The sequence below is a fragment of the Somniosus microcephalus genome, unplaced genomic scaffold (assembly GCF_052327205.1).
Source record: "Somniosus microcephalus isolate GS21.2 unplaced genomic scaffold, FLI_Smic_1.0 unresolved_chr7, whole genome shotgun sequence".
Lineage (NCBI taxonomy): Eukaryota > Metazoa > Chordata > Chondrichthyes > Squaliformes > Somniosidae > Somniosus > Somniosus microcephalus.
This window is the reverse complement of record NW_028225185.1, coordinates 45,855,490-45,882,077: the sequence shown is the minus strand read 5'-3', so window position 1 is coordinate 45,882,077 and position 26,588 is coordinate 45,855,490. Positions and strand designations below refer to the sequence as shown.

The 26,588-nt window shown below is 47.9% G+C and overlaps 1 protein-coding gene across 1 annotated transcript; it reads right to left on the bottom strand.

Annotated features, from left to right (window-relative positions):
* Window positions 1–15: 15 nt before the first annotated feature.
* On the bottom strand, window positions 16–26,023 carry LOC147086877 (immunoglobulin superfamily member 1-like). Its single transcript, XM_085978347.1, has 5 exons — window positions 25,957–26,023; window positions 19,933–20,226; window positions 18,557–18,853; window positions 11,921–12,010; window positions 16–71 (listed from the first exon to the last, which is right to left on the bottom strand). The coding sequence occupies exons 1-5, from the start codon at window positions 26,021–26,023 to the stop codon at window positions 16–18; spliced, it is 804 nt and encodes a 267-aa protein (XP_085834473.1).
* Between the last annotated feature and the right edge of the window lie 565 nt (window positions 26,024–26,588).

Below are 26,588 nucleotides of genomic sequence, written 5' to 3'. Positions count from 1 at the left end.
TAACTTACTTGGGCTTTACTCGGATCTGACACCATCTTTCCTGGACTGTGTTTGTAGGTGAAGGACAGCATCTAAATAAAACATAAACAGAAAAGAATGCATGCATGAATTTTTAACTGCATCAAAACAACATTTTGCTATTTTATTCCTATGGCGAGTCTCTCCACCAGAGGAAGATTTATTAAATTATCATATGAATGGAACATTATCTCCAGTACCAAGAGTGGGTGGATGGGTAGTTGGCACTTGACAATCAATGGGTTTCTGGCTTTCCACTAGGACGCAAATATACCTCCTATACTAGGCTTCGCTGCCCATGTCCTCTCTCTCTCTCTCAGGGAAATGGATGGGGTTCGAAGCTTTCTCTGCAAATGGAGAATAGATTTGCACTGTATCGCTTGTTTTTTTTTCGGAATATCACAAATGCAGCGTCAGTGTGCCAGGTTTTGATTTGCATACGTTCACAATGATTGGTAAACTGATCACTTTCTACTTTTGATTCTGAATGCGTGTTCATCCATGATTACAACTGTTGGCATTTCACTGGAAGATTGCAATTCGGCTATGCACGTGTCCAATAACATGCGAGTTCATTTAGTAATATATAAAAAATCTTATGCCTGCATAAACTTCCTGTTCATAAAACATACTTCTGGTTGTTATGATTTTGTCATGCTTTTTCATTATGATTTCCTTGATTCATTCTTCATAATGATAAACAGCTGATGGATATATCTCATGCTGTAATTACATCCTCACACTAGTGGTGGCATTATAGAACCTTAATTTTACTTCTGCAAAAACCTGCAATTCTATCAGCAACTCTACATAAATCATAGAGTCATAGGCCTAGAAATTCGGTATGGCCCCGCCAGGTCTTTTGCGCCCGAAATTTTGCGCTCGCCAGGATTCCCGTAGCGCCCGCCTAAAATTCAGTTGCGACGGGCCAAGACGGCGGCGGGCGCTATTGTAGGGTTTGGCCGCCTCGCTAGGGGCGATGAATGTCACTTTCAGGCGTCCAGCTGCCGCTGCGGCACCCGATGCGGTGCGGCAGGCTGGGGTACTGCAGGCCTCCTCCTTCTCTTAAGGAGGAGCTGCCTGCAGTCGTGAGATCGCCGGTGGATTCCCCCGGCAAATGAGCCCGGCACCACGGAGAAGTGCCGGGCTCGCGGGACTCAGACATCAATGCCGCGGGGGGGTGGTGCAGGAGTCCGGGGAGGGAGGTGCGGGCAGGCGGCCGCCGGGAAAGCGGCCGGCCGCTGCTCCACCTTTATGCGCCGGCCTTTCGGAGCTGCAAGACCCCGTTTCACAAACGCTGTTTGCGGCTGCCACGGGCGAGGCGGCCGCAACTGAATTTGGCCATCGGGCCGGAATAGCATTGCAACCGGGGCGCTGCGCACACCGATGATGTCATCGGTGCCGGCGCGGTGCTACCGGCTAACGCCGATGTTAGGGTCCATCTGAATTTCGGGCGATAAAAAATTTCAGGCGCAAACCACTTTATAGCCAATAAGTGGGCGCAAACGCAACTGAATTTCTAGGCCATAGAGTCATAGCAGCACAGAAGGAGGCCATTCGGCCCATCGAGTCCGTGCCGGCCCTCTGTAGAGCAATCCAGTCAGTCCCATTCCCCCACTCTATCCCCGTAGCCCTGCAAGTTTATTTCCCTCAAGTGCCTATACAGTCTCCCCTTGAAAACATTGAGTGTCTCCGCTTCCACCACTTCCATCGGCAGCGAGTTCCAGGTCCTCACCACTCGCTGCATAAAAAAGTTTTTCCTCACGTCCCCCCTGTATCTCTTGCCCAAAACCTTAAATCTGTGTCCCCTAGTCCTTGTACCATCAACCATTGGGAACAGCCTTTCCCCATCTAGCCTATCTAAACCCGTCATAATCTTGTACACCTCCATCAAATCACCCCTCAACCTCCTTTGCTCTAATGAAAATAAATCCAGCTTCTTCAATCTGTCCTTGTATTTAAGATCCCCCATCCACGAAACCATTCTGGTAAATCACCTCGGCACCCTCTCAAGGGCCTTCACATCCTTCCCAAAGTGTGGTGACCAGAACTGGATGCAATACTCCAGTTGTGGCCTAATCAGTGCTTTAAAAAGATTCAGCATAACTTCTCTACTTTTGTACTCAATACCTCTATTTATGAAACCCAAGATCCCATATGCCTTGTTAACCACTCTCTCAATATGTCCTGCCACCTTCAGGGACCTATGCACATTAACTCCCAGGTCCCTCTGTCCATTCTTTTAAACTGTGCCGTGAAGTGTATATTGCCTCTCCCTGTTCCTTCTGCCAAAATGCATCACCTCACACTTCTCTGTATTAAATTTCATCTGTTACTTGTCTGCCCATTCTGCTAGCCTTTCTATGTCCTGTTGCAGTCGATTGGTATCATCCTCACTTTTCGCCACACCCCCAAGTTTGGTGTCATCAGCAAACATGTTTCACAAATTGCCAAATACATTGCCATTTAATTCTAAGTCTATAACAAGAATTTTAAACGTGCATACTCTCCCTCTCTAAAATTCTTCAATAAGAAACAAGTAATTTATATTTAAATAGTGTCTTTCACGACCTCTTTCGGTCTCGAAGCGCTTTACAGCCAAGGAAGTACATTTGAGGCTGAGTCATTGTTGTAACATAAGGAAATGCCACAGCGAAATTGAGCACAGCAAGATTCTGAAGGCAGTACTGTGTTAAATGTCCAGTTAACCTGTTTTGGTGATATTGGTTGAGGGATAAATATTATCCAGGACTCTGAGCCAACACCACTGCTGTTTTCTCAATAGTGCCAATTGGATTTTTTATCTGATCAGGTGCACTGGAGTTGTGATATTAATGAATCCTCGTGAGGACTGGAATTCCCTCAATGCAGCTGTCCCTGAGGAAGAGTTCGCCTTGGCCAAGTCGGTATCAATTTTGGTTCTAAATCAGAAAGTTTTGGTTTTCAGCTGCAGTCCAAAAACTGCCCTATATAATCTAGACTGACTCTTCAGTACAGCACTGAGGGAGTGTTGGAGATGCTGCCTTTCAGATGGCGCTAAACTGACGTCTGCTCTCCGACATGGAGGTAAAAGATCTCAAGGTATTATTTAAAGAAGTGCAGGAGAGTTTCCAGGAGACCCTGGCAAATATTTATTGCTAAACCTGACTTCCTCGTTCCTTATCTCATTGTTGTTCACAGGAGCTTGTTGTGCACAAATTGGCTGTTGCGTGTTTCAGTTTGTGTGTGTTTCTATGTGTTTGCGTGACTGTATGTGGGTGTGTTATGTGTACGAGTGTTTGAGCGAGGCCTTGTCTGTGTGTGTGTTTTTCACTGAGTGTGTCTCTGTGTGCATGAGTCAGTGTTTATGTGCATGTGTGCATATGTGAATTAAGTGTTTACGTGTGTGTGCATGTTATTGTGTGTTTGTGTCTCTGTGTGTAGGAATGAGAGTGTGTGTGTTTGTGTGTGTGTGTTTGTGTCTCTTTGTGAGTATTCGAGTGGGGGTAATGCTAAAATTGAAAAAACACAACGTGCACAGATGACAAACTTTTTGCCGAATTTGTGTGCCTGGATATTAATTTGGTTGGGTGTGATTATTATTTCAATTTAGTAAAACGATGAATGAATAGACAAATCAACACTTAATGCTCTCACGTAATTTCTCTGACACGTCTCGACCTCCCTGTGAGGAAATAATAAGTTTTAGAAATCTGGAGCTAATTACTGGTTTACAAACTAGGAACTGCAGAAACGTCAAGGAGCAGAATAGGTCTTTGGGCCACTGAAACATGAGCGTACAGTAATATAACTCCCCCATCACAACATCCAACTGTATTATGAACAAACCTTTTGGGTACAATTTTAACCCAATCTGCCAATTGGCAAATGCACAGGTTCGGTTAGGACGCCGAGTTTACATGCCACTAGATTTTAATCTGCATTGACCAAATTCAAGTAGGGTGCAAATCTCATTAGAGGAGATTCTCTGGTCACGACTGAATTGGTAAGAGTGGAGGGAGGCCATGACGGTCCGAGTTGGCCGCACAACTGACGAGAGGCATTGGAGGAAGTTGTGGTGTCAAAGGCTGCAGGCAGGTCGAGGAGCAAGAGGATAGATAGTGCACCAGGGTCACAGTCATATAGGAGATAAGAACATAAGAAATAGGAGCAGGAGTCGGCCATTCGGCCCTTCGAGCCTGCTCCACCATTCAGTAAGATCATGGCTGATCTTCTACCTCAACTCCACTTTCCTGCACTATCCCCATATCCCTTGATTCCCCTAATATTCCAAAAAATCTATCGATCTCTGCCTTGAATATATACTCAACAACTGAGCCTCCACTGCCCTCTGGGGTAGAAAATTCCAAAGATTCACAACCCTCTGAGTGAAGAAATTTCTCCTCATCTCAATCGTGAATGGCCGACCACTTAGTCTGAGATTCTGAGCCCTGGTTCTAGATTCCCCAGCCCGGGGGAAACATCCTCCCTGCATCTAGCCTGTCAAGCGCTATAATAATTTTGTATGTTTCAATGAAATCACCTCTCATTCTTCTGAACTCTAGAGAATATAGGCACAGTCTACACAATCTCTCCTCATAGGACAATCCCCCCATCCCAGGACCCAGTCTGGTGAACCTTCGTTGCACTCCCTCTATGGCAAGAATATCCTTCCTTAGGTAAGGGGACCAAAACTGTACACAATACCCCAGGTGTGGTCTCACCAGGGCCCTATATAATTGCAGAAAGGCGTCTTTACTCTTATACTCAAATCCTCTTGTAATAAAGGCCAACATACCATTTCCTTTCCTAATTGCTTGCTGCACCTGCATGTTAACTTTCAGTGATTCGTGTACAAGGACACCCAGGTCCCTCTGAACACCAACATTTCCCAATCTTTAACCATTTAAAAAATACCCTGCTTTTCTATTTTTCCTACCAAATTGGATAACTTCACATTTCTCCACATTATATTCCATTAGCCATGTTCTTGTCCACTCACAGTCTGTCTATATTCCCTTGAAGCCTCCTTGCATCCTCCTCACAACGTACATTCCCACCCTGCTTTGTAACATCAGCAAACTTGGATATATTACATTTGGTCCACATCTTTTGTGAATTTGATTAGTGTCATTTTAGTTCTGTGGCAGGGATGGAAGCTAATTGGAAAGATTCAAACGTGGTGTTGCAGGAAAGATGGGCATAGATTTGGAAGGCGACAACACATTCAACGACATTGGAGAGCAAAGAGATGCTGGAAATAGGACTGTAGTTTGCAAATACAGAGGGGTTGATGATGCCTTTTTTGAGAAGTGGGTGATGACGGCAGATTTGACAGGGAGTGGGACAGTAAGTGAGGAGAGTGACCCATTTACAATATCAGCTGCCATAGAGCCCAGGAAGTGAAGCTTGTCGGTCAGCAGTTTAGTGGGAATACTTTGGAAAGAGCAGGGGATCGCTATCATGAACAAGATGGACGCAGAGATGGAATGAGGGGAAATGGGAGAAACTAGATGAAGATGCGAGTTCAAGGCTAGGGCAGCGGGAGACTTGGAGGAAGCTTGCCTTTTGGGCAAGGGCAGGGGATTTAAGCGGCAATGGCAGCTGACAAAGAAGTCCATGAGCTTCTTATATTGTGGGAGGAGAGGGTGGAGAAACATAGTAACATAGAAGATAGGAACAGTAGTAGGCCATTCGGCCCCTCGAGGCTGCTCTGCCATTCAATGAGATCATGGCTGATCATCCAAATTCAGTACCCTGTCCCTGCCTTCTCTCCATATCCCTTGATCCCTTTAGCCTTAAGAAATATATCTAACTCCTTCTTGAATATATTTAATGAATTGGCCTCTACTGGCTTTTGTGGTAGAGAATTCCACAGGTTCACAACTCTCTGGGTGAAGAAATTCCTCCTCATCACTGTCCTAAATGGCTTACCCCTGATCCTTAGACTGTGACCCCTGGTTCTGGACTCCCCAACCAACGTGAACATCCTTCCTGCATCTAGTCTGTCTAGTCCTGTTAGAATTTTATAAGTTTCAATGAGATCACCACTCATTCTTCTAAACTCCAGCGAGTATAAGCCCAATCGACCCATTCTCTCCTCATACGTCATTCCTGCCATCCCAGGTATCAGCCTGGTGAATCTTCGCTGCACTCCCTCCATGGCAAGAACATGCTTCCTCAGATAAGTCGAACAAAACTGCACACAATACTCAAGATGTGGTCTCACCAAGGCCCTGTACAACTGCAGCAAGACATCCTTGTTCCTGTACTCAAACCCTCTCGCTGCAAAGGCCAAAATACCATTTGCCTTTTTAACTGCCTGCTGCACCTGCATGCTTAACTTCAGCGACTGGTGCACAAGGATGCCCAGGTTTCGTTGCACTTCCCCTTCTCCCAATCTATTGTCATTCAGATAATAATCTACCTTCCTGTTTTTGACACCAAAGTGGATATCCTCACATTTATCCACGTTATTTTGCATCTCCCATGCTTCTGCACAATCACCCAACCTGTCTAAATCATACTGAAGTTTCTCGGCATCCTCCTCACAGCACACATGCCCACCCAGCTTTGTGTCATCTGCAAACTTGGAGATATTACATCTAGTTACCTCGTCCAGATCATTAATATATATTGTGAATAGCTGGGGTCCAAGGACCAATCCCTGCGGTACCCCACTAGTCACTGCCTGCCACTCGGAAAAAGAGCCGTTCATCCAACTCTTTGCTTACTGTCTGCCAACCAGTTCTCTATCCAAGTCAATACCTTACCTCCAATCCCATGTGCCTTAAATTTACACACTAATCTCTTACGCGGGACCTTATTGAAAGCCTTTTGAAAGTCCAAATACACCACATCCACTGGTTCTCCCTTATCTATTTTACCAGTTACATCCTCAAAAAATTCCAGGAGTTTAGTCAAGCACGATTTACCTTTTGTCAATCTATGTTGACTTTGTCCGATCCGGTCACTGTTTTCCAAGTGCTCTGCTATTACATCTTTTATAATGGACTCTAGCATTTTCCCCACTACCAATGTCAGGCTTACCGGTCTGTAATTCCCTGTTTTCTCTCTACCACCTTTTTTGAATAGTGTGGTAACATTATCTACCCGCCAATCCATGGGTACTGTTCCAGAGTCTACCGAATTTTGGAAGATGATCAGCAATGCATTCAATATTTCGAGGGCCACTTCCTTAAGTACACCAGGATGTAGATTATCAGGCCCTGGGGATTTATCGGCCTTCAATCCCGTCAATTTCCTTAACACCATTTCCCTACAAATACTGATTTCTATCCGTTTCTCCCTCTCATTAGACCCTATGGCCTAGAAATTCGGTGGGGTTAGCGCCCAATTAGAGGCATTAGAGGGTCTTGCGCCGGAATTATAGCTGGTAACGAAATTGCATTGGGCCCTACCATCGGCGTTAGCCGGTAGCGCTGCGCCGGCACCGATGACGTCATCGGTGTGCGCAGCGTCCCGGTTGCTGTGGTAACCCGGCCCCAAGCCCAAATTCATTTGTGGCCGCCTCGCCCGTGGCAGCCGCAACCAACGATTGTTGAAAGGGATGTTACACACCTTTGCGCCGGCGCATAAAGGTGGAGCAGCGGCCGGCCGCTTTCCCGGCGGCCGCCTGCCCGCACCTCCCTCCCCGGACTCCTCCACCACCCCCCTGTGGCACTGATGTGTGTGGCCCGTGAGCCCGGCTCTTCCCCGAGGTGCCGGGCTCATTTGTCGGGCGAATCGACCGGCCAGCGGTCGGCTGCAGGCAGCTCCTCCTTAACAGAAGGAGGAGGCCTGCAGTTCCCCAGCCTGCCGCACCGCCTCGGGTGCCGCAGCGGGGGATTAGCGCCTCAAAACTGCACTGAACGCCCATAGTGAGGTGCAAAAATCCTCCATTAGCGCCCGCCGCCGTCTGGGCCCGGGGCAACCGAATTTTCGTCGGGCGCAGCGGCATTAACGCCGGCACAAAATTTCGGGCGCTAAAGCCCTGGCGGACCCACAACCGAAATTCGAGGCCTATGTTCCCCAACATCTCTGGGAGGTTATTTCTGTCCTCCTTTGTGAAGACAGTACCAAAGTATGAATTTAGTTGGTCTGCCATTTCTTTGTTCCCCATTATAAATTCCCCTGATTCTGACTGCAAGGGACCTATGCTTGACTTCATCAATCTTTTTCTCTTCACATATCTATAAAAGCTTTTACAGTCAGTTTTTATGTTCCCTGCAAGCTTACTCTCATGCTCTATTTTCCCCCTCTTAATTAATCCCTTTGTCCTCCTTTGTTGAATCCTAAACTGCTCCCAATCCTCAGGTTTACTGCTTCATCTGGCCAATTTATATGTCCTCTCCTTGGATCTTATGCTATCCCTAATTTCCCTTGTTAGCCACGGTTGAGTCACCTTTTTTGTTTTATTGTTATGCCAAACTGGGATGAACAAATTCTGTAGTTGATCCATGCGATCTTTGAATGTTTGCCATTGCCTATCCACCGTCAACCCTTTGAGCGACATTCCCCAATTATTCCTACCCAACTCGCACCTCAGACCATCGTAGTTTCCTTTATTTAAATTCAGGACGCTAGTCTCTGACTCAACTACTTCACTCTCCATTTTAATGAAGAATTATATCATATTATGATAGGAATAGGAATGTTATGGGAGAGGCGAGAGGGTGGAATAAGTTGAGGTTCTCAAGGGAGGAGAAGGTTCCAGTGGAGTACAGAGGGAAGCCACAAACCGATTTGGTGATAAGGTAACGATGTTATCATCAAGGCCATGATATTGATTCATTCATCCACAATTAGGTCATGGTGGCAAGATCCTTGTATACAAGTCAATGGACATTCTGGAGAGAACTGTAGGGTTTGGCTACAACAACAACAACTTACATTTATACAGCACCTTTAATGTAGTAAAACGTCCGAAGGCGCTTCACAGGAGCGTTATCCAAAACACAGTTGGACACCGAGCCTTATAAGGGGATGTTAGGGCAGGGCTCGGTCAGATGTAGGTTTTAAGGAGCGTCTTCAAGGAGGAGAGAGGCAGAGAGGTTTAGGGAGGGAATTCCAGAGCTCAGGGCCCAGCAGATGAAGGCACGGCCGCCATTGGTGGAGCGATGGAAATCAGAGATGCGCAAGAGGCCAGAATTGGAGGAGCTCACATATCTCGGGGGTTTGTGGGGTTGGAGGAGGTTACAGAGATAGGGAGGGTTGTAGGGGCTGGAGGAGGTTGCAGAGATAGGGAGGGTTGTAGGGGCTGGATGAGGTTACAGATATAGGGAGGGTTGTAGGGGTTGGAGGAGGTTACAGAGATAGGGAGGGTTGTAGGGGCAGGAGGAGGTTACAGAGATAGGGAGGGCTGTAGGGGCTGGAGGAGGTTACAGAGATAGGGAGGGTTGTAGGGGCTGGAGGAGGTTATAGAGATATGGAGGTTTGTAGGGGGCAGGAGGAGTTTACAGAGATAGGGAGGGTTGTAGGGGCTGGAGGAGGTTACAGAGATAGGGAGTGATTTAGGGGCTGGAGGAGGTTACAGACATAGGGAGGGTTGTAGGGCTGGAGGAGGTTACAGATATCTCGGGGTTTTTTAGGGCTGGAGGAGATTACAGAGATAGGGAGGGTTGTTGGGGCTGGAGGAGGTTACAGAGATAGCGAGTGTTGTAGGGGCTGGAGGAGGTTACAGAGATAGGGAGGGTTGTAGGGGCTGGAGGAGGTTACAGAGACAGGGAGGATTGTAGGGCTGGAGGAGGTTACAGATATCTCGGGGGTTTGTTGGGCTGGAGGAGGTTACAGAGATAGGGCGGGTTGTAGGGGCTGGATGAGGTTACAGATATCTCGAGGTTTTGTAGTGTTGGAGGAGGTTACAGTGATAGGGAGGATTGTAGGGGCTGCAGGAGGTTACAGAGATAGGGAGGGTTGTAGGGCTGGAGGAGGATACAGAGATAGGGAGGGTTGTAGGGTCTGGAGAAGGTTACAGATATCTCGAGGGTTTGTAGGGTTGGAGGAGGTTACAGAGATAGGGAGGGTTGTAGGGGCTGGAGGAGGTTACAGAGACAGGGAGTGTTGTAGGGTTGGAGGAGGTTACAGATATCTCGGGGGTTTGTAGGGCTGGAGGAGGTTACAGAGATAGGGAGGGTTGTAGGGGCTGGAGGAGGTTACAGAGATAGGGAGGGTTGTAGGGCTGGAGGAGGTTACAAATATCTCGGGGGTTTGTAGGGCTGGAGGAGGTTACAGAGATAGGGAGGGTTGTAGGGGCTGGAGGAGGTTACAGATATCTCGAGGGTTTGTAGGGTTGGAGGAGGTTACAGAGATAGGGAGAGGCGAGGCCCTGGAGGGATTTGAAAACAAGGATGAGAATTTTAAAATCGAGGCCTTGTTTAACTAGGAACCAATGTAGGTCAGCGAGCGCAAGGGAGGTGGGTGAACGGGACTTGGTGTGAGTTATGACATGGATGGCATAGTTTTGAAACACCTCAGGTTCATGGGCAGTGATTGTTGATCCCCTGGTAGTGTTAAAAACAGTAAATGCTGGAAATACTCAGCAGGTCAGGCAGCATCCGTAGAGAGAGCAACAGAGTTAATCTTTCAGGTCGGTGATCCTTCATCAGAACTGGAAAAAAGTTGGAGATGTAACAGATTTTTAAGCAGGGAAAGGGGAGGAAGTAACAAAAGTTAAGGTCTGTGATAGGATGGAAGGCAGGAGAGATTAAAAGACAAAAGGGATGATGGTGCAAGGCAAAAGGAGATGGTAATGGGCCAAGTTAAAGAACAAAGGATGATTCTAGATGAGTTGTAAATGGGAATGGCAGAATCATCAACAGCTGCCATGTGTTATCCCTGGTAGAGTTCACGGGTCACGGGTGGGAGATTTGAGTGGGTTGGGAAGTACATTGGCAAGATTAGCCCCCAGCGGGAATGTTCTGTGTGAGGCCTGAGCAGAGCCCTTTACAGTTTGATCAGAACGTTCTCTGACTTGTATTCGACTGTTTAGAGCAGTATCCGTAAACATTCTGCTTGTTTTATTGATTGCGGTTCTGCACGGGATGGGCAGGTTGAGTGTCCGGTCTAGCAGACTTTAGGCCATTTCCAAATTTGCCCTTCGCTATTTCACCTCTCAGTCCATGGCCTCCTTACATAAGGCAGTTAAGAAGCATTATGGGATACTTGCCTTTATTAGCCGAGGCACAGAATACAAGAGCAGGGAGGTTATGTGTGAACTGTATAAAACACTAGTTAGGCCACAGCTAGAATACTACGTGCAGTTCTGGCCACCACATTACAGGAAGGATGTGATTGCTCTAGAGAGGGTACAGAGGAGATTTACGAGCATATTGCCTGGGCTGAGGAATTTTAGCGATGAGGAAAGATTGGATCAGCTGGGGTTGTTTTCTTTGGAACAGGGGAGGCTGAGGGGAGATTTAACTGAGGTGTATACAATAATGAGGGGGCCTAGATAGAGTGGATAGGAAGGACCTATTTCCCTTAGCAGAAGGGTCAATAACCAGGGGGCGTAGATTTAAAAATAATTGGTCGGAGGTTTAGAGGGGATTTGAGGAGAATTTTTTTCAGCCCAGAGGGTGGTGGGGGTCTGGAACTCACTGCCTGAAAGGGTGGTCGAGGCAGAAACCCTCATTGCATTCAAAAAGGACTTGAATATGCACTTGAAGTGCCGTAACCTACAGAGTGACGGACCAAGTACTGGAAAGTGGGAAAAGGCTGGATAGCTCTTTGTCGGCGGGAGCAGACAGGATGGGCCGAATGGCCTCCTGTGCTGTAAATTTCTATGATTCTATGATTTACTATTTGAGGTTAGTGGTCCAGTAGTAGATGGTTGGGAGAGATGGTTAGTCGTGGGGAAGAATGACGACAGTTAGCTTAGTCCATGTCTTTGTCATGAACGGATCCTACGTATTCCTTAACCCACCTCTTTTCCAGAAACACAGGCCCAAGAGAGCCAGGATGAGCATTGCAATCACAGTAGAGCCAACACCAGCCTCCATCCCAGCGGATTCAGCTAAATGAGATAAAGGAACACAACGCAATCAAGTTAACCAACAGTTTTTAAATAAGTTTGTGATAACGCAGCGCTTCCAACACTCACAGTGGGCAAAATTGCAAGACTGGGGTCGCAAAACTACTTCTGCTGCCAGTTATATCACACACCCGATATCCAGTTCTGTTGAAGTCAATGCGACTGAATATTGGACGGGCCATAAAACGCGAGAACTGTCTCTCCATTTTATTTTAAATGGCACAAACCCCCCTGGAAAACGTGAAAATTAGTGCTGCATTCCCTATAATTTAGAAGGTGAAGGGATGATCTGATCGAGGTTTTCAGGATATTAATGGGAAAAGATAGGGTAGAGAGAGATAAATTATTTCCGCTGGTTGGGGAGTCCAGGACTATGGGGCATAGTCTAAAAATCAGAGCCAAACTTTTCAGGGGTGAAATTAGGAAACACTTCTACACACGAAGGAGGTAGAAGTTTGGATCTCTCTTCTGCAAACTGCAATTGATGCTAGGTCAATTGTTAATTTTAAATCGGAGACTGAGAGATTTTTGTTAACCAAAAGTATTAAGGAATATGGGCCAAAGGTGGGTATATGGAGTTAGGTCGCAGATCAGCCATAATCTCATTGAATGGCAGAACAGGCTTGAGGGCCTTAATGGCCATCTCCTGTTCTTAATGTAACAGACTCACGGGGGCTGAATGGCCTCCTCCTGTTCCTAATGTAACAGGCTAGAGGGAGCTGAATGGCCTGCTGCTGTTCCTAATGTAACATGCTCGAGGGGCTGAATGGCCTGCTGCTGTTCCTAATGTAACAGGCTCGAGGGGGCTGAATGGCCTCCTCCTGTTCCTAATGTAACAGGCTCGAGGGGGGCAGAATGGCCTCCTCCTGTCCCTAATGTAACAGGCTCAAGGGGGCTGAATGGCCTCCTCCTGTTCCTAATGTAACAGACTCGAGAGGGAGCTGAATGGCCTCCTCCTTTTCTAACTGTGACAGACTCTAGGGGGCCGAATGGCCTCCTCCTCTTCCTATGTGACACAACACGAAGCTCAATTATCATTGGTCGATTAATGAAATGTCTGATTTATTGATTGATTCTTTCATTCTAGAGTAACTGTGTACCTGGGGCCAGGTGAATGTTCAATTCCTCCCATCTAGTGCCAAAATTATTACACCGACAGTGAACATTAATCAGTGTAATTCGCTAAACTCTGGAATAATCACTGGGTCATATCTGTGCATGTGCGGTCAGAATGGATGAGGTAATATTTCTGGTGTAGACGCTCCTCAGAACTCATTAGCTCGCTCCACAGACGCTGAATGGCGCCGTCTATGTTTACAGCATCTGATTGCTATGTTTGTGTCACGGGGTGGGAGCCACGGGGCCGTGTAAACACGGGGCCGTGCTGTCCTAGCGAGGTAGGTTCTGGACCCAAGTGCAGAGACGAGGCTAGAAGCAGGTATACAGTCTTAAGTAACAGTACTTTATTTGAACTTTACACATAACTAGATTCACACAAGGAAAACACTAATAAACATAAGAGAGCAAGACAAGCTACTAAACAGCTAGACAAGACAGGAACTCAGGACAAGCTTCCATGAGGAAACCCACTTGTCCTGACTGAGCTCGAGACAAGCTGCCACCTAGGCAACCGGCTTGCTGAGATAAGACTCAAGACAAGCTACCACAGGGGTAATCGGCTTATCAATACAGAGCTCAAGACAAGCTATCAAACGGCTAGTCAAGATAGGAACTCAGGGCAAGCTTCCATGAGGCAACCCACTTGTCCAGACTGAGCTCGAGACAAGCTACCACAGGGGTAATCGGCTTGCTGAGATAAGACTCCAGACAAGCCACCACAAGGGTAATCGGCTTATCAATACAGAGCTCAAGACAAGCTACCACAGGGCAACATGCTTGTCCAAACTGAGCACCTTATCAAGACTGAGCAACTTGTCAAGACCGAGATCAAAAGGAAGAACCACAGACTTAAATACAAGGAACAACCATGGCAACCAGCTTGTCAAGGCAAGCTGCCACAGAGCAAAGGCTAGTCAAGACAGAGCACCTAGTCAAGACAGAGAACCTTGTCAGGACTAACTCCCTTGTTAGGACTGAGCACAGAGAGAAGAAACCACAGAACTTATATACTACAAATCACAGGTGAAACTCATTAGCCCAATAACAGTCAATTAAGAATTAACACAGGAGACTAGAAACAATTAACAAAGAAACAAACAAGTGAAGGTGCCATCTAGAAGTTTCTGAAGGAACTGACTGGCACCCTCACAGTTTGTGTGTTTTGCATGCTAAGTTCCATTAGCTATTGTTAAAGATCTTGCCGTGCAGGTGATATAATTTTTGCTCAGCTTCTCTACGGGAAACCCTGAACTATTAGGGGATCAGCGAGAAACTACAGGGCAAACCGCATGAATTAAATCTTTCATGGGAATTGGGGAGATGCAACCATTCAGCGCTTTGTCCTTTAGTTCATAGAACCATAGATCATAGAATCATAGAAAGTTACAGCACGGGAGGAGGCCATTTCGGCCCATCATGTCCGCGCTGGCCAACAAAGAGCTATCCAGCCTAATCCCACTTCCCAGCTCTTGGTCCGTAGCCCTGCAGGTTAGAGCATCCCAAGTGCACATCCAAGTACTTTTTAAATGTGGTTAGGGTTCCTGCCTCTACCACCCTTTCAGGCAGTGAGTTCCAGATCCCCATCACCCTCTGGGTGAAGAAATTTCCCCTCAAATCCCCTCTAAACTTTCCCCCAATTACATTAAACCTGTGCCCGCTGGTTTTGACCCCTCTGCTGAGGGAAATTCGTCCTTTCTATCCACTTTATCTATGCCCCTCATAATTTTACACACCTCAATAAGGTCTCCCCTCAGCCTCCTCTGTTCCAAGGAAAACAGACTCAGCCTATCCAGTCTTTCCTCATAGCTAAGATTCTCTACTCCTGGCAACATCCTTGCAAATCTCCTCTGTACCCTCTCTAGTGCAATCACATCTTTCCTGTAATGTGTGTCCAGAACTGTACACAGTGCTCTAGCTGAGGCCTAACTGCTGTTTTATACAGTTGAAGCATAACCCCCCTGCTGTTGTATTATATTCCACGGCTAATAAAAGGAATCATTCCGTATGCCTTCTTAATCACCTTAACTACTTGCCCTGCTACCTTCATGGATCTGTGGACATGCACTCCAATGTCCCTTTGTTCCTCTACACTACACATTTAATGTGTATTCCCTTTCCTTGTTAGCCATCCCCAAATGCATGACCTCACACTTCTCCGGATTGAATTCCATTTGCCACTGTTCTGCCCACCTGACCAATTTATTGATATCTTCCTGCAGTCTACAGCTTCCTTCTTCAGTATAACTACACAGCCGATTTTAGTATCATCTGCAAACTTCTTAATCATAGCCCCTATATTCAAGTCAAGATCGTTGATATATACCACAAAAAGCAAGGGACCTAGTACTGAGCCCTGCGGAGCCCCACTGGAAATAGCCTTCCAGTCACAAAAACGTTCGTCAGTATCACGAAAAATAGCGAACAATTAATTAAATAAGCGTTAAAATTAGGTTGCATAGTTGCAATGTTACTGGGCGAGTTATCCAGAGGCCGGGAGTAATGATCTGGAGGCATGATTTCAAATCCCACCATGGCGGCTGCGGAATTTTAATTCAGTTTTATACTTCAAATGGTTTTTTAAATTTGGTATTAGTAATGGTGAAACTGCCAGAGATGTTAAACCCATCTGGTTCACTAATGACATTTAGGGGAGGAAATCTGCCGTCGTTACCCAGTCTGGCCTGTATGTGATTCCAGACCAACAGCAGTGTGGTTGACTCTTGACTGCCCTCTTTTATGTTTCTATTCCAGACATAAAAGGCATCAAGGGGTATGGGGAGAGAGCGGGATTATGGTATTGAGATAGAGGACCAGCCATGATCATATTGAATGGCAGAGCAGGCTCGAAGGGCCGAATGGCCTACTCCTGCTCCTATTTTTCTATGTTTTTCTAGGTTTCTAAAATGCCTCTGGGTATCTTTCCCACGCCACTTTTAAACGTCAAATGCAACACCGCGTGCAAAATAAAAGTTAAAAAGGAGCACCTTTTATTGGGGTCGGGTGAACGGCGTTCATTTCTGCAGCCATAGAAGTCATAAGCAGAGACGTTATGTTAACCTTATATAGAACCTTGGCTAGACTGCACTGAGAATATTATGCACAGTTCTGGTCTCCATTCTGCAAGAGGCTGCAGAAGCACTGGAGAAAGTGCAAAAAGGATTTTATTTTACAAGGATCATGCCAAAACTGAGAGGATACATCTATCAGTACAGATAGCCCCTTTCTCTGATAAAAAAAACCAGAAGACTGAGAGGTGAGCTGCTTAACGTCTTTATCATTATGAAGGGTTAAATTGGGACCGTGTAGAGAAGATGTTTCCACTTATGGAGAGTCCGAAGAACGGGCTATAGATATACAACTAAGCCACTAATGAATACAATAAGGAAATTCAGGAGCAATAGATTTACTCATACAATGTTGAGAATTAGTAGTTGAGGCAAAAAGCATTCAGGGGGAATTTAGATAATTACATGAGGGTTGTAAGAAATCGTGAATTGGAAGAACTAACTTGAGACAAAAAAGTCTCTTCTGACTGGTTTTGGACTAACTGGATAGACGCTTAGAATTTGCTGATATTTTTGGTTCCCTGAGGATGGTAGGACGTTGTGCACCATGGCGGTGACCTTGTTTAGACTCGCTCTCTGCTGTTTGTGTGCTGGAAAGGTCGTTGACTGTATCTTTGATCATCTACTCTCGGCCCAACCCTAAAACGAGAGTAGGAGAGATATCTAAAGAGCTTTCAGCACAGATGGTGAAGGAAAGGGAAGAGCAGTTCATGCTCGCCAGCCATCTGTCCGATCGGGACTGACACCAGCTGTTTGTCATGGCCGTCTGTCTATCTTGATTGCGTGTTTACTTAACTTAAACTGCCGCTCCTTAATAAAGCGCCTTACAACTCCTCAGACCCTTTGAATAATCTGTGTGTGACCTGTCATCCAAATCTTACATTGAGAAAGGAACATAATGATAGGGTGACAAGGCGCGTGTGGTGCATCAACACAGGCATAGACCTAATAGACCCAATGGGCTGTTTTGTGTGTAAAACTAGCCATGATCTCATTGAATAGCGGAATAGAATCACGGAGCTCATTGGCCTACACCTGTTGCTGTGTTCCTGAAATTATAGCCCGATGACATGCAAGCCGTGATCCTGACCAATGGATCCACCACAGACCCAATTCACGTATGGACCGGGGTCAAGCAAGGCTGTGCCATCACAACAACGCTCTTCTCGATCTTCTTGGCTGCAATGCTCCATCACACCCTCAGTATGCTCCCTGCTGGAGTGGAGCTAATCTACAGAACAAACGGGAAACTGTTCAACCCCTGTCGCCTCCCATCCAGATCCAAGCTCGTCCCATCCTCTGTCATCGAATTAGAGTATGCAGACGGCACTTGCATCTGTGCACACTCTGAGGTCGAACTCCAAACCATCGTCAACAACTTCACCGAAGCATACGAGTGCATGGGCCTTACACTAAACATCGATAAGAAAAAGGTCCTCTACTAACCTGCCCCCACCACACAGTATTTCTCTCCGATTATCAAAAGCCATGACGAGGCCTTGGACAACGTGGACCACTTTCCATAACTCGGGACCCTACTGTCAACAAGGGCAGACGTCGATGACAAAGTCCAACACCGCCTTCAGTGTGCCAGTGCAGCCTTCAGTCGCCGTCGGAAGAGAGTGTTTGAAGACCAGGACCTCAAACCCAGCACCAAGCTCGTATGCCTCAGAGACATGGACCATGTACAACAGGCACCTCAAAGCGCTGGAGAGGTACCACCAACGCTGCCTCCACAAGATCCTGCAAATCCATTGGCAGGATAGGGGCACCAACGTCAGTGTTCTCGCTCAGGCCAACATCCCCAGCATCGAAGCTTTGACCACACTCAATCAGCTCCGATGGACGGGTCACATCATCCACATGCCTGAAACGAGACTCCCAAAACAAACGCTCTACTCAGAGCTCCAACATGACAAGAGAGCCCCAGGTGGGCAGAGCAAACGCTTCAAGGACACCCTCAAAGCCTCCTTTAAAAAGTGCAACATCCCCACCGACACCTAGGAATCCCTGATGCAAGACCGTCAAAGTGGAGGCGAAGCATCCGGGAAGGGAACGAACACCTCGAGTCTCTTCACCGGGAGCAAGCAGAAGGCAAGCACGAACAGCGCAAGGAGTGCACATCAACCCAATCACCCCAGCCACCCGCCCCTTCAACCACCGTCTGCCCCACCTGTGACAGAGACTGTCGGTCCTGCATTGGACTCATCAGTCACCTGAGAACTCATCGTTAGTGTGGAAGCAAGTCTACCTCGGTTCCGAGGGACTGCCTAAGAAGAAAGTAGGAGAGAAGAAGAAAATGATATGTAAACATAGTCACATTCACTGTGTGACTTTCACTCACCTTCGACAGTTAAATGCACAGGGTCACTCTGAACCGACGTTAGCTGCCTTATCCTCCCATCTGCTTTATACAGACAGGTGTAATTTCCTCCATTGGCGTGACCTACGTTGGTGATGGTGAAGGTGATAGAATTGTTCTCTGCAGCAGCAGCCTGGATATCCAAGTAATTCGCTTCTCCGTGTCTGTGTAAGTAAAATGTGAGGCCAGGAAACTCCCGGGGGCTTGTACAGTTAAAGGTGACTGTTCCCCCTTTCACGGCAAGGAAGGAATCGGTTGATATAATTGGTTTGGGTAGACCTGTAATTCGAAAGAAACACACAGTGTCTATCGATTGAAATTCAATATGGATTTAATTTAAAGAAACAAAATATAATACCATCTTCAGCTGCTTTATCAATGACCTTCCCTCCATCAAAAGTTCAGAAGTGGGGATGTTTCTTTATGACTGCACAGTGTTCAGTGCCACTCACAACTCCCCAGATAATGAAGCAGTCCATGCCCACATGCCGCAACAAGAACTGGGTAACATTCAGGTGCTGCCGAAGCAGCCTTGGCGAGTTGCTGCAGTGCATCTTGTAGATGATACACACTGCAGCCATGGTGCACTGGTGGTGGAGGGAGTGAATGTTTAAGGTGGTGGACGGGGTGCCAATCAAGCGGGCTGCTTTGTCCTGGATGGTGTTGAGCTTCTTGAGTGTTGTTGGAGCTGCACTCGTCCAGGCAAGTGGAGAGTATTCCATCACACTCCTGACTTGTGCCTTGTACATGGTGGAAAGGCTTTGGGGAGTCAGGAGATGAGACACTCGCCACAGAATACCCAGCCTCTGACCTGCTCTTGTAGTCATAGTATTTATGTGGCTGGTCCAGTTAAGTTTCTGGTCAATGGTGACCCCAGGATGTTGATGGTGGGGGATTCGGCGATGGTAATGCTGTTGAATGTCAAGGGAAGGTGGTTAGACTCTCGCTTGTTGGAGGTCGTCATTGCCTGGCACTTCTGTGGCACGAATGTAACCTGCCACTTATCAGCCCAAGCCTGAACGTCGTCCAGACTGAATACTGATAGACAAGCTACGGATGAAAATATGCAGCAAAACAGTGGAGTTTGGGGTGCTAGGCTTCTACGAGGTTTATGAAAATGAGGCCTGGCCGTTAAAATCGGTGGGGTCTTGAGATCACCTTTGCTTCTGGCTGCTCGCATACTGTACCCATCCTCCCAATCAAACCGGGACCATCATTACAGAGCCCCTGGCAAGAGCTGAGCTCAAAAACCCTCTCCGCAAATAGTAAACACTGCGACATTCAAACACTGATGAATTTTCGAAAATAGCAAGACAATGGAAAAGACGTGTTACCAACCCCTGCTTCCCTTCACTCACCCGCTATGGTGACTGTCACAGCCTCGCTGGGCTGGGACATGAACCACCTCCTGTTGATGCTAGCTCCATATTGACACTGGTACTGCCCTCCTTGGCTTGCTTCGGTAACCATGAATGTTCCAGTGTTGTCCTTGGTGAACATTTGACTGAAGGGCAGTGGTCGTCTATCTCGGTAAAAGTAGAAGGTCTTACCGACATATTCTCGGGTCATGGTGCAAGTCATGGTTACTGTCTCTCCATCTAAATACACACCAGTCGGTTGATCGAGAGATATCTCTGGCGGGGTTAGCGGATCTGTGGTAAAATAAATGGAAAGATCAATCTGGAATGGATCTATAGATGTTTATGTACAATGGAAGGTTGGTAAGTCAAGAACAAGCAGCGTAACATTGAAACTTAACACCTGTGTCACAGCAGAAATATTTTCAAGAGAAACACTTTGGGCATAATTTTAACATTGCGATGGTGCAAATGGCGTAATATCGATGTACGCACCCATTGAACACAAGCAGTAAGAGTGAGGTAGAAATTTCTCTCCCACGGCAGCCTGTTAAACGTGCTGCACAATATTCGGTTGCATTGAACTTCATTCCAGTGACTGTCTGCCCCTTCCACGTTCTATTAGTGAAATCGTTTTGATTTCGACTCTTGATTCCGTAATGAAGTTGTCACTTTATGCAATTCGTATCCAGAGTCTCATGGCTTTTTACGATTCATTCATTTAAATAAATACTTGTAAACTTTTTGGAAGTGACAGGCACACGTCATTAGCTGTCACCCGTGTCTTAGTGGCAGCACACACGCCTCTCAGTCAGAAGGTCGTGGGTTCCAGTCCCACTCCAAAGATGTGCGCCCTAGATTTAGACTGACACTTGAGTACAGGAGTGAGGGAGTGCCACATTTCAGAGGGGCAGTATTGAGGGAATGCCGCACAGTTGGAGGGGCAGTGCTGAGGGAGAGCTGCACTTTCAGAGAGGCAGTACTGAGGGAGGGCTGCACTGTCGGAGGGGCAGTATTGAGGGAGTGTTGCACTGTCAGGGGGACAGTACCAAGGGAGCGCCGCCGGCCAGAGGGGCAGTACTGAGGGAGTGTGTCACTGTCAGAGGGGCATACCAAGGGAGCGCCGCACACAGAGGGGCAGTAGTTAAGGAGTACTGCAATGTTGGAGGGGCAGTACGGAGGAAGCACTGCACTGTCAGAGAGTCATTACTGAGGGAGCATTGTACTGTCGGAGGGGCAGTACTGAGGGAGCACCGCACTGTCGGAGGGGCGGTACTGAGGGAGAGCCGCACTGTCAGAGGGGCAGTACTGAGGGAGCGACACACTGTCTGAGGGGCGGTACTGAGGGAGTGCAGCACTGTCGGAGCGGCAGTGCTGAGGGAATACCGCACTGTTGGAGGGGAAGTACTGAGGGAGCACTGCACTGTCAGAGGGGCAGTACTGAGGGAGCGCCGCACTGTCGGAGGGGCGGTACTGAGGGAGCACCGCACTGTCGGAGGGGCAGTGCTGAGGGAGGGCCAAACTGTTGGAGGGGTGGTACTGAGGGAGCACTGCACTGATGGAGTGGCAGCACTGAGTGAGCGCCACACAGTTGGAGGGGCAGTACTGAGAGAGCGCTGCACTGACGGAGTGGCAGCACTGAGTGAGTGCCACAGAGTTGGAGGAACAGTACTGAGGGAGCGTTACACTGTCGGAGGGACAGTACTGAGGGAGTGCTGCACTGTCGGAGGGGCTTCACTGAGGGAGTGCATCATTTTCGGAGGGGCAGTGCACTGTCAGAGCGGCATTACTGAGGGGGTGTTGCACTGTCATAGAGTCATAGAGTTATACAGCACAGAAAGAGGCCCTTTGGCCCATCGTGTCCATGCCGGCCATCAATCCCTATCTATTCTAATCCCATTTTCCAGCACTTGGTCCGTAGCCTTGTATGCTATGGCGTTTCAAGTGCTCATCTAAATGCTTCTTGAATGTTGTGAGGTTTCCTGCCTCTACTATCCTTTCAGGCAGTGAGTTCCAGATTCCAAACACCCTCTGGGTGAAAAAGCTTTTCCTCAAATCCCCTCTAAACCTCCTGCCCCTTACCTTGAATCTATGCCCCCCGGTTATTGACCCCGCAACTAAGGGGATAAGTTCCTTTCTATCTACCCTTTCTATGCCCCTCATAATTTTTTACACCTCAATCAGGTCCCCCCTCAGCCTTCTCTGCTTTAAGGAAAACAATCCCAGCCTGTCCAGTCTCTCTTCATAGCTGAAGCTCTCCAGCCCAGGTAACATCCTGGTGAATCTCCTCTGCATCCTGTCCAATGCAATCACATCCCTCCTATAGTGTGGCGACCAGAACTGCACACAGTATTCCAGCTGTGGCCTAACTAGCATTTTTACAGCTCCATCATAACCTCCCTGCTTTTATATTCTATGCCTCAGCTAATGAAAGCAATGATCCCATATGACTTCTTAACCACCTTATCTACCTGTCCTGCTGCCTTCAGGGATCTATTAACATGCACACCAAGGTCCCTGTGATCCTCTGGCATTCCTAGTGTAACATTTGCATGTTGATTTATCATTGGCCCGCAGGCATCTCTAAGGAATACTTATTATATTCACATGTGATCACATGCTGAGTTGTAATTGGCCTGCTGGCATCTGTAAGGACTGCTATTGTTTAGGAGACCCAGGGGCCCTGACTCCATCTTGTCCACACGGTGCTGTACTGTTGTGAGTCAGTTCAGACATGATGATTCATTAAAATAGTTTAAACTGTAATACTCCATTGTCCTGCAATTTATTATTTTTGTATCTGACCAACCCGTCTATATCATCCTGTAGTCTGAGGCTTCCTTCCTCGCTATTTACCACTACACCAATTTTTGTGTCATCTGCGAACTTACTGATCATACCTCCCACATTCATATCTAAATCATTAATGTACACTACAAACAACAAAGGACCCAGCACCAATTCCTGTGGTACACCACTGGACACAGGCTTCCAGTCACAAAAACAACCTTCGACCAACACCCTCTGCCTACTGCCACTAAGCCAATTTTGGATCCAATGTGCCAAATTGCCCTGGATCCCATGGGCTCTTACCTGTGCGGCTTTGTCAAATGCTTTACTGAAGTTCATGTAGACTACATTAACTGCACTACCCTCAGCCACACACCTAGCCACCCACTCGAAAAATTCAATCAAATTGATTAGATATGATCTCCCCCTGACAAAGCCATGCTGACTACTCTTGATTAATCCTTGCCTCTCCAAGTGGAGACTAATTCTGTCCCTCAGAAATTTTTCCAATAATTTCCCTACCACTGATGTTAGGCTCACTGGCCTGTAATTCCCTGGTTTATCCCTACTACCCTTCTTGAATAATGGTACTAAGTTAGCTGTCCTCCAGGCCTCTGGCACCTCCACTGTGGCCAGAGAGGTTCTGAAAATTTGTGTCAGAGCCCCTGCAATCTCCTCCATTGCCTCACAAAGCACCCTGGGATACATCTCGTCTGGGCCTGGGGATTTATCCACTTTTATACCCGCTAAAACCGCTAGGACCTCCTCCCTCTCAATGCTAATTTTTTCAAGTATATCACAATCCCCCTGCCTGATTTCTATGCCTACATCCTCCTTCTCCATAGCGAACACAGCTGCAAAATATTCATTTAAACCCTCACCCACATCTTCTGGCTGTACACACTGATTGCCACGTTGGTCCCTAATGGCCCCTACTCTTTCCCTGGTTACCCTCTTGCCCTTGATATACTTATAAAACAATTTGGGATTTTCTTTTAGTTTGCCCGCCAGTGTTTTTCATGCCCCCTCTTCGCTGTCCTAACTTCTTTTTTAAGTACCCCCCTGCACTTTCTATACTCCTCCAGAGCTTCCACTGTTTTTAGTCCTTTGTACCTGCCAAAAGCCTCCCTGTATTTTCCTAATCCATTCTTGTATATCCCTTGCAAAGTACTGTCGGAGGGACAGTACTGAGGGAGCGCTGCACTGTCGGAGGGGCAGTACTGCGGGAGCACTGCACTGCTGCAGGGGAAGTACTGAGGGAGTGCCGCACTGTCGGAAGTGCAGTAATGAGGGAGCGATGCACTGCCTTAGGGGGGCAGTACTGAGGGAGTGCCGCACTGTCAGAGGTGCAGTACTGAGGGAGTTCTGCACTGCTGGGTGGGGGGCAGCACCTAGGGAGAGCTGCACTGTTGGAGCAACAGTGCTGAGGGGGTGCGGCACTGTCAGTGGGGCAGAACTGAAGGAGCGCCACACTGTCAGAGGGGCATTAAAAGGGAGTGCTGCAGTGTCAGAGGGGCAGTACTGAGGGAGCGCCGCACTGTCAGAGGGCCAGTAATGAGGGACTGCTGCACTGTTGGAAGGGCAGCACTGAGGGAGCGCTGCACTGACGAGGTGGGGTGGTACAGAGGGAGTGCTGCAAAGTCGGAGGGGCAGTACCGAGGGAGCACCGCACTGTTGGAGGGGCGGTACTGATGGAGCGCTGCACTGTCGGATGGGCAGTACTGAGGGAGTACCGCACTGTGGGAGCAACAGTGCTGAGAGGTTGCGGCACTGTCAGTGGGGCAGAACTGAGGGAGCATCGCACTGTTGGAGGGGTGGTACTGAGGGAACGCCACACTGTTGGAGGGGCAGTACTGAGGGAGCGCCGCACTGTTGGTGGTGTAGTACTGAGGGAGCGTCATAATATCGGAGGTGCAGTATTGAGGGAGTACCGCATTGTCAGAGCAACAGTACTGAGGGTGCACTGCACTGTTGGAGGGGCAGTACTGAGGGAGCGCCACACTGTTGGAGGTGCAGTACTGAGGGAGCGTCGTAATATCAGAGGTGCAGTATTGAGGGAGTGCCGCATTGTCAGAGCAACTGTACTGAGGGAGCGCCACACTGTCGGAGGGGCAGTACTGAGGGAGTGCCGCACTGTTGGAGATGCCATACTGAGGGAGCGCTGAACTATTGGAGGGGCAGTACTGAGGGCGTGCTGCACTGTTGGAGGTGCAGTACTGAGGGAGCGTCGTAATATCGGAGGTGCAGTATTGAGGGAGTGCCGCATTGTCAGGGCAACTGTACTGAGGGAGCGCCACACTGTCGTAGGGGCAGTACTGAGGGAGCACAGCACTGTCGGAGGGGCAGTACTGAGGGAGCGCCACACTGTCAGAGGGGCAGTACAGAGGGAGCACCGCACTGTCAGATGGGCAGTACTGAGGGAATGCCGAACTGTCAGAGACGCAGTACTGAGGGAGCGCCGCACTTTCAGAGGGCTGATACTGAGGGAGCGCCGCACTGTCGGAGAGGTGGTACTGAGGGAGCACCGCACTGTCGGAGGTGCAGCACTGAGGGAGCGCCGCACTGTTGGAGAGGCAGTACTGAGGGAGCGCTGCACTGTTGGAGGGGCAGTACTGAGGGAGCGCTGCACTGTGGGAGGGGCAGTACTGAGGGAGCGCTGCACTGTCAGAGGGGCAGTACTGAGGGAGCTCCGCACTGTCGGAGTGGCAGTACTGAGGGAATGCCATACTATCGGCAAGGCAGTACTGAGGATGCACCGCACTTTCGGGGGGGGGTACTGAGGGAGTGATGCACTGTCGCAGGGGCTGTACAGAGGGAGCGCCACACTTTCGGAGGGGCAATACTGTGGGAGCGCCACACTGTCGGAGGGGTGGTACTGAGGGAATGCTGCACTGTTGGAGGTGCCGTCTTTATGAAACATTAAACCGAGGCCCCTGCTGCCATCTCACGGGGACAGAGAATATTTCCTAGCAATATGCTAAGTAGGTCATGGGGAGTTCACACCGGTTGTCCTGGTCAATACTTATCCCAGAACCAATATTAAAAAAGAGATCATCTGGTCGTTAATTCATGTCTGTTGGTGGGATCTTGCTGTGCGCAACTTGGCTGCCACATTTTGTACATTAAAGCAGATGCTGCTTTTCAAAAGTAAGTCATTGACTGTAAAGTGATTTGGGAAGTGCTGAGGTCGGGGAGGCACTGTAGAAATGCCACTCTTTCTTTCTTTGTCTTTACCTGTTACAGTTATTTCGACAGCATCGCTGGATTGCGATTCCACCTGTCTTGCAGAAATCGTTTTCATGATTCGGCAAGTGTATGATCCGCTGTCCCAATCGGAAATGTGATCAATGCGGAGCCTGGCCCAATGCCGATTTTGAACACTGCGGGTCAGTAACTCACTGTTCCTGTAGAAAGTGAATGGGCCACCACTATAGTGCCCGGGACTGGTACATGTGAGGGTGGCCGCCTCTCCTTTCATATACACCCCAGAATGTTGGTCCAGTGTAATAATTGGAGTCACCAGAGGATCTGAAACAATAGATTATAGGTTCATTTGACCTAAAATAAACTTTGATAGAATTGCACACTTTAGCCCATATCAACACTCAGCTCACCCTCTACATATAGAAGCAATTTCAGTCAATGACTCAGAATTGAGATGAAAAGAGTCGGTGAGTCTAACAACCGTCCAAGCAGAAATTCAGGCTCTTTTCTAAGCAGTGGAGCAGAATCCAGGGATAGGAACTATAGTAATCTGGGATGTTATGATTAAGGTTATCCACCAGGTAGTGCTGTAGCCAATGCTGCTGCTAAGGTCAGAGGTTTGCTTCCTGTTAAAGTCAGAGGTTTGCTTCCTGTCAAGGTCA

Coding starts and splice junctions, on each gene's coding strand:
- LOC147086877 (XM_085978347.1), bottom strand. CDS start 26,023: ATGAAAACGATTTCTGCAAGACAGGTGGAATCGCAATCCAGCGATGCT. Junction 18,854..19,932: donor TGTGACAGTCACCATAGCGG/GTGAGTGAAGGG, acceptor TTCGAATTACAG/GTCTACCCAAACCAATTATA. Junction 12,011..18,556: donor TGTGCATTTAACTGTCGAAG/GTGAGTGAAAGT, acceptor TATCTCATTTAG/CTGAATCCGCTGGGATGGAG.